General features: G+C 45.8%; 1 protein-coding gene across 1 annotated transcript in view; it reads right to left on the reverse strand.

Moving 5' to 3' along the window:
* Positions 1-551: 551 nt before the first annotated feature.
* The window catches only part of PRDX6 (peroxiredoxin 6), a 30,874-nt gene continuing 24,229 nt past the window's right edge, over positions 552-7,196 (reverse strand). The window contains exons 3-5 of the mRNA XM_034779389.1: positions 5,149-5,295; positions 4,035-4,181; positions 552-1,536 (exon numbers count right to left, since the gene is read on the reverse strand). Coding sequence (XP_034635280.1) covers positions 1,408-1,536; positions 4,035-4,181; positions 5,149-5,295 — 423 coding nt within the window. The 3' untranslated portion in view covers positions 552-1,407. The remainder of the gene's footprint in view (positions 1,537-4,034; positions 4,182-5,148; positions 5,296-7,196) is intronic.

Genomic DNA, 7,196 nt, shown 5'->3' on the forward strand with positions numbered 1-7,196 from the left:
TCCCAGGTAAGTGCCTTAAGACTTGTTTTAGCTTCTTTTCTCTTGTGTATCCCAGTCAACGACTCTCCAGGCTTTAGCATTTGTTTCTATTGTTTGCCATTCCGCAGGCTGAAGTCTCTGGTTTCCAAACCCTGCCCCCTCTGTTTAAAACTTTTTAATGTTTGTTAGTTTCAGGGTCATGTTAACAACTTTGGCAATTTGGGCTCATATACTCCATGGAAAGGAATACAACACCTCTCCAGGGCAAACAAGAGGGGGGGGGGGGGGGTTCAGCCAGATTCAGAAAGTAAGGGTACAAAGGTACAATGTGTAAAGATAATCCTATTAGGTGCTTTTGTTGAGTCTCCTGTATTTTGAGATAATTGCTTCATTTACTAAGTGATTAGGATGGCAACTACCACCATGCTGGCCTGAATCCAGAGCTCTGGTTACCGGTGTAAGTCTCCATTGCACAACTCCACCAGGCAAGGCCATGTTACAAATCTATTTTGAGCCTAATGGTGCATATTGGAATGCTGAGGTAAGGGGGAGATAAAACACACTACACACACTTCTGATAAATGCGGCTTTATTTGTTGAATTCCCACCTCCAAGAAAGCAAAAATTAGGCAACTATCTAAGCAAAAAAACCCATGAAAAATACAGATCTGTAATAAAGCCATGTAACTACAGAGGAGCCTACAGCTCCTCTAATGCAGCATCGGCTTTGGTAACAAACTTATCAAAGTAAGTTAGAGTAATTTTAGTTCTAAAGGCACATGGCAGCTTGGACAATTCATGACCTACCACCCCATCCAATTTTGGCTGCTTATTCAGCAATTCTCACAGCCCAGCTGCAGCTACTTTGATAATCTTTGTTACATTGTGAATCATTACTTGCAGGGGTGCATCTCATTGTAGGATGGGATCTTCCTTTTGAAGCCTGAAGTGTTTCCACCCTGCCCCAGCACCAATATTAAACAGGAGAGACCCAAGAGAACAAGCATTCATCACTATTACAAATCCATCATCCTCTTCCACATGTTTAGCAGTTCCCAGTGGAGTAGACACATTTCAGTTTTCTAGCTAAAGGTATGTGGGGTGAGTACCAAATGAATGAATGATCAAGAATTTCATATTGTACTGCTGCAGCCCAGCTGGTTTCAAGCAGACAATACAAGGCTGCTGATCACATGGCTTATCAGAACCAGCATCTGCCATGACACTAATCAACTCTGAGTCAGCCCCAGGAAGGCTCCCTGAGAAGCTAACACCAGGCACAGCAGCTGTCAGTTTAACTGTTCTGACAACTACTCCCTGGAGCAGCCTCTGTCTGTGCTCCCCATCCCACACAGGCCACCGCAAGGCGAATGGCTCTGCTAAAACCACATGATCAGCAGTCTGGTATCTCTGCGGCAGCGACGTGCTCTAAGGCTGCGGGGTGTAGCGGAGATACTTCTTGCCCGACGGGAGTTCCTTGGTGAAGATTCCTTCGGGAAACAGCTTTTTGGCCTCATCATCTGGCATGCTGGGAATAACCATGACACGGTCTCCACGCTGGTAAGAAACGGGGAATATTTTAGTGAAGCAGAGAAATCGAGGGACTCTACAAGGTGTCTGCGCTAAGAAGCGAGACTTTAACCGCCCCCCCCTTTTTTATTAAGACCGTAGTCACTGTATACACTGATGTGCACATGCCACCCTCAACACCAGTGTTAAACTTCACCAGCTACAAAAGAGGTGTTACCCCCACCGAGGCAGAAGTGGAAAATGAATCTACTCTTGAGCCCACTGTGCCATATTCAGATGTGCAGCAAGACATCCGGCTGCCATGAAGCCTCTGGGACATATTCAGCAGTGACTTGAATGGAGATGGGATATGTGCGAGACAGGCATCAGTAATGTAACTTGGACCAATTCGGCAGTCAGGACAAGTAACACTGCAGCAGCAAAGGAGGGAGGTGCAGCCAGATAAGTAACTTACAGAAGGGTGTAAAGGGAAAATAGGGGGGCTTCATTTTTACACCTTTGCTTGCCACCTGTCTTCCAACCAGGGAACACGTTACACCGGCTTGCTGATCAGTTCCTATGCAACAATACAATTCACCTGGTCATCACCACTGATCTGCTCACAAGGAGGAAGCTGACCCCTGGGCTAGAAGAGTGGAGCTGCAGCGATGCAGTTGCGCCACTGTAAGCTCTCTAATGCAACCTCTCCAAGCGGATGGGAGGGAGCTCTGTCGACTTAACTACTCCACCCCCGTGAGCGTGGGAGCTGGGTTAGCAGGAGAAGCTCTCCCACAGACATTGCGCTGCCCACACGGGTGCTTAGGTCCATGTCACTTATGTTGCTCAAGGGGGTGACTTTTTCACACCCAAGTGACATAAGTTATACTGCAGTGAGTGCCTGTGTAGACATCACCTAAATCTCCCCAAAGAGGGTAGAATTTCCATTAAGCCCCCCAGCTTTTTTGAATTCCCTTCTCAAAATAAAACTTTCACAAAGCCACACACACCTCAGGCCCAGAGAAGCAGCAAAGAAACCTTTGCCTTTGGTCCTTTATGGACACCCCAGCAATAGGAGCAGTATAAAAAACACGTGCTTTGCATGAATACACAGGGAACTCCTGCATCACCAATGCAAAGCTGAAGAGTCGGGAGGTGGAAGCTCAGTCAAAGTCATGAGTCCTTTTTGGAAGCTTAGCTGATGCTGTAACACCATGTAACAAACCCAGTGTCTACTGAGACTTTTACCACACTCCCCAGCTACAGGGCATTTCACAGCAGCTGTGAGGACTGAAGCAGGAGGATCAGAGTCCTAAGACGTCAGCCTCTATTAAATCTAAAAGCAACACTCCATGAGCAGTACAGCTCTGTTACCCTTAAGCAGTCCCGAGTCCAAGGCCAGTGATGAACTCTAGCTAGTTCATTAAGATGGTAACAAGTCAGAAGGATGCCCACAGCCAGACAGTAGATTTTACCTGCACCAGAAGATCTCACTTTAATAAGGCAGCAGTTACCCATAGCGGTACTCAGCTGGGTTTTAAAGAGTGCTTCATAATTAGGATGGAAAAAAAAAAAAAAAAAAGGAGAGTCTTCCCAGTGTTATGCAGATCAGGAGAGAGCTGTTTAGTTTAATCATGAAAAGCTATGAAGACTTTTCCATTAGGTAAAGTGACCTAGATGGGCCTATAAGATACCATGGATCAAACGAGACTTCTCTTTGATGCAGATAACATAAGCAAGCATCAGAAAGGTCTACTTCTTTAGGACAACATGGGTCTCCCTCCTCAGATTAAGAAAGACAAACCCCCTTCGTGAGGTGTCACAGTGATGGGCTCTGGAGGATTCCAGATGGTTTGTTTGCAAGAGAGGTTTTTCTGAAACCAGGGCAGCACTGGGCTCTGCAACTGGCAGAACAATTCTGCTTATCATGCACAAGCAGGAGCAGAATCCAGCTCACTCTGCCCTTGCCTTGCAAAGCCCACACTGATAACGGGGAGAGAGTCATTTATTATCTCTAAACCAGCCACGTGCAACTCTTAACAAGCGCAATGCGGGCAGTGCTGTTGTTACCGTTATTTTCCCACTGTTACTACACCTCTCAGCAGCGCAGTGTGGAGAAAGATAATTCTGTTTCATGGAGGATTGTGCTATTTTGAGATCTGGTTTGCTCTGGTTAGGAATTAAAACTCAAATTTTCCACCCCAGGGAATGGAGTCCCAGCCCTGGGGCAATCTGTATGCCTGGATTCCATTGCAACGTCGATGAAATTGGACTGTTGCAACAAAAGTCTGATTTTGCCAAATCAGCAAATTCCGATGAAACACTCGTCCGAATTCTCCCAGCCAGCTTCTTCTCAGCCTCGTGGTGTGCTCTTAGCATGTCCCAGGATTGCAGGGATTCTCACGATCCAAATCTCTTATCACACAGAGGATGCGCTAACTACCTAACTTCACCTTGTCCTGAGAATGGGCACACAGGCTCTAGGAACTGTCCTTCTCTACACCTGGAGCTGCCCTACAGAATTGGGTTGTAGCTCTACAGATATTTACCTTCCAGTCCACTGGGGTAGCAACCTTGTTCTTTGCAGTCAGCTGCAGGGAATCCACTACTCTTAGGATCTCATCAAAATTTCTGCCAGTGGTTGCTGGGTAGAGGATTGACAGTTTCAGCTTCTTATCTGGGCCGAAAACAAACACCTGAACAGCAGAGACACATAAGGAGACACTCTGGGAATCTGAATAGAAGAGTAACCTGAATTTACATCAGCTACAAGCATTTAACAGTGTCAGGTAAGCCACATTTCAGTGAGACAGGTATTCTAGTACTGATAGTCTCCCTCATCCATCAATGACCCCACTGCCTCCTTCAAAGCAATCCCTGCTCCATCCTTCCTACCCATAATCCCCATGCTCTCCCTCTTCTGAAAGGCAGTCCTGGGTCCTGTCCGTTTTAGACTATAAGCATTTAGGGCAGAACAAGTGCTATTTACATTGATGGCACTAGGTTTATTATAAAACAGTCTCATCTCTTTTAGAGGAAAGATGCAGCCACATACAAAGGAAGTAGCCATCTGCTCTTATGCAGTATCTAATATTTCAGGTGTGTGGTTTATTTTACTGTGTGGAGCATTACTGCCGCCTCCCTCTGCGGGTCCCTACCTTGAAAGGGGACAATAACAGTCTTTTAATACTAGTGCTGGAGGGGAAAAGGAACATCACAAAACTGTTTAGTTCTACTCCTTGCCCATTTGAGATCCCAGACAAGGAGTGTTACCGATCTCGTCATGCTCTCAGCAGGACAAAGCAGTGCAGGATCAGCAAGCTAACATGCTTCTGCCTCCCAGTTACAACTGGCTCCGGACCAGCATCATGGCTGGGCTCCAATGGAGGGTAGCTACAGCTAGGAGAGGGATCACCCACCCAACCCCCCACTGGCAAACCTCAGCAGGACAGGAGTCACTGAACTGCTTTGAAGATCTGCCCCATTCTCCAGTCAGGCAGTTACTCTAGTCACTAGTATGCAATGGACCAGTTATTTAGACTGCTGCACCGGGGTAGCATGCTAGTACAGACAAGGCACCAGGGACTTAGGCACAGTGTTGTCCAACCCTATTCATGCCCACACCTGGTCTACACTAGTGCCCCACATGCAGCCTGTACTCACCACACGCGCTGTCAGCGGCATGCCCTCCTTGTCCCGCTCGTCTGGGTCCAACATGCCCAACTGGATTGAAAGTTCCCGCTTTGCATCGGCAATTATGGGAAAGGGGAGCTTCTCTGTGGGCTCATCACCGTTGTAAGCATTGATGTCCTGTAGCAGGAGGGGAGAGAAAGCACAGGCATGCTTAGCGCTTTCTGAAGACTCAGATGAAGGGGGGAAGGGGGGAAAAATCCCATCCAATTTTACTAGCAACCCCTCCAGATTTCAATGTACGGATTAATGTGCTACACCTGGGCAGAGGCAATGAGGATTCTTGGCTCAGGCTACCTTAGATTTCTGGAATGGGGGATTATTTTCTAAACAAGATTTTGAATTTGAGTCCCATTGCTATGGTTACCCATTGGGAGTGACATTAGCAGAGGACGAGGGCAGATGTGTGGAGGAACAGGGCTATAGTGTAGAGAGAAAACTTCTCTTTAACTTTTACAGTTACAGGTATTTGCTCCCTCTCCCATCACTCGCCACCACCTACAAGTCCACTCAGTCCTACTTCTTATTCTGCCAATCGCTAAGACAAACAAGTTTGTTTACACTGATGGGAGATAATGCTGCCTGCTTCTTGTTTACAATGTCACCTGAAAGTGAGAATGGGTGTTTGAATGGCACTGTTGTAGCTGGCATTGCAAGGCATTTACATGCCACATATGCTAAACATTTGTATGCCCCTTCATGCTTCAGCCACCATTTCAGAAGACATGCTTCCATGCTGATGATGCTCATTAAAATAAATAAATAAATAAATAAAATAATGCGTCAATTAAATTTGTGACTGTACTCCTTGGGAGGAGACTTGTATGTCTCCTGCTTTGTTTTACCTGCATTCTGCATGTATTTCATGTTATAGCAGTCTTGGATGATGACCTAGCACATGTTCATTTTAAGAACACTTTCACAGCAGATTTGACAAAACGCAAAGAAGGTACCAATGTGAGATTTCTAAAAATAGCTACAGCACTCGACCGAAGACTTAAGAATCTGAAGTGCTGTCCAAAATCTGAGAGGGTGGAGCATGCTTTTAGAAGTCTTAAAAGAGCAACATTGATGCAGAAACTACAGAACCCAAACCACCGAAAAAGAAAATCAACCTTCTGCTGGTGGCATCTGACTCAGATGATGAAAATGAACATGCGTCAGTCAGCACTGCTTTGGATCATTATCAAGCAGAACCCGTCATCAGCATAGATGCATGTCCTCTGGAATGGTGGTTGAAGCATGAAGGGGCATACAAATGTTTAGCACATGTGGCATGTAAATGCCTTGCAATGCCAGCTACAAAAGTGCCACTCAAACACCTGTTCTCACTTTCCGGTGACACTGTATACAAGAAGCGAGCAGCAGCATTATCTCCTGCAAATTGTAACCAACCTGGTTTGTCTGAGCGATTGGCCAAATAAGTAGGAGGACTTAGTGGACTTGTCGGCGCTAAAGTTTTACATTGTTTTATTTTTGAATGCAGGGGGGTTTTTTTGTACCTAATTCTACATTTGTAAGTTCAACTTTCATAGTAAAGTATCAGAGGGGTAGCCGTGTTAGTCTGAATCTGTAAAAAGCAACAGATGGTCCTGTGGCACCTTTGAGACTAACAGAAATACTGGGAGCATAAGCTTTCGTGGGTAAGAACCTCACTTCTTCAGATGCAAGTAATGGAAATCTCCAGAGGCAGGTATATATCAGTGTGGAGATAACGAGGTTAGTTCAATCAGGGAGGGTGAGGTGCTCTGCTAGCAGTTGAGGTGTGAACACCAAGGGAGGAGAAACTGTTTCTGTAGTTGGATAGCCATTCACAGTCTTTGTTTAATCCTGATCTGATGGTGTCAAATTTGCAAATGAACTGGAGCTCAGCAGTTTCTCTTTGGAGTCTGGTCCTGAAGTTTTTTTGCTGTAAGATGGCTACCTTTACATCTGCTATTGTGTGGCCAGGGAGGTTGAAGTGTTCTCCTACAGGTTTTTGTATATTGCCATTCCTGATATCTGACTTGTGTCCATTTATC

Source organism: Trachemys scripta, chromosome 8, assembly GCF_013100865.1.
Source record: "Trachemys scripta elegans isolate TJP31775 chromosome 8, CAS_Tse_1.0, whole genome shotgun sequence".
NCBI lineage: Eukaryota > Metazoa > Chordata > Testudines > Emydidae > Trachemys > Trachemys scripta.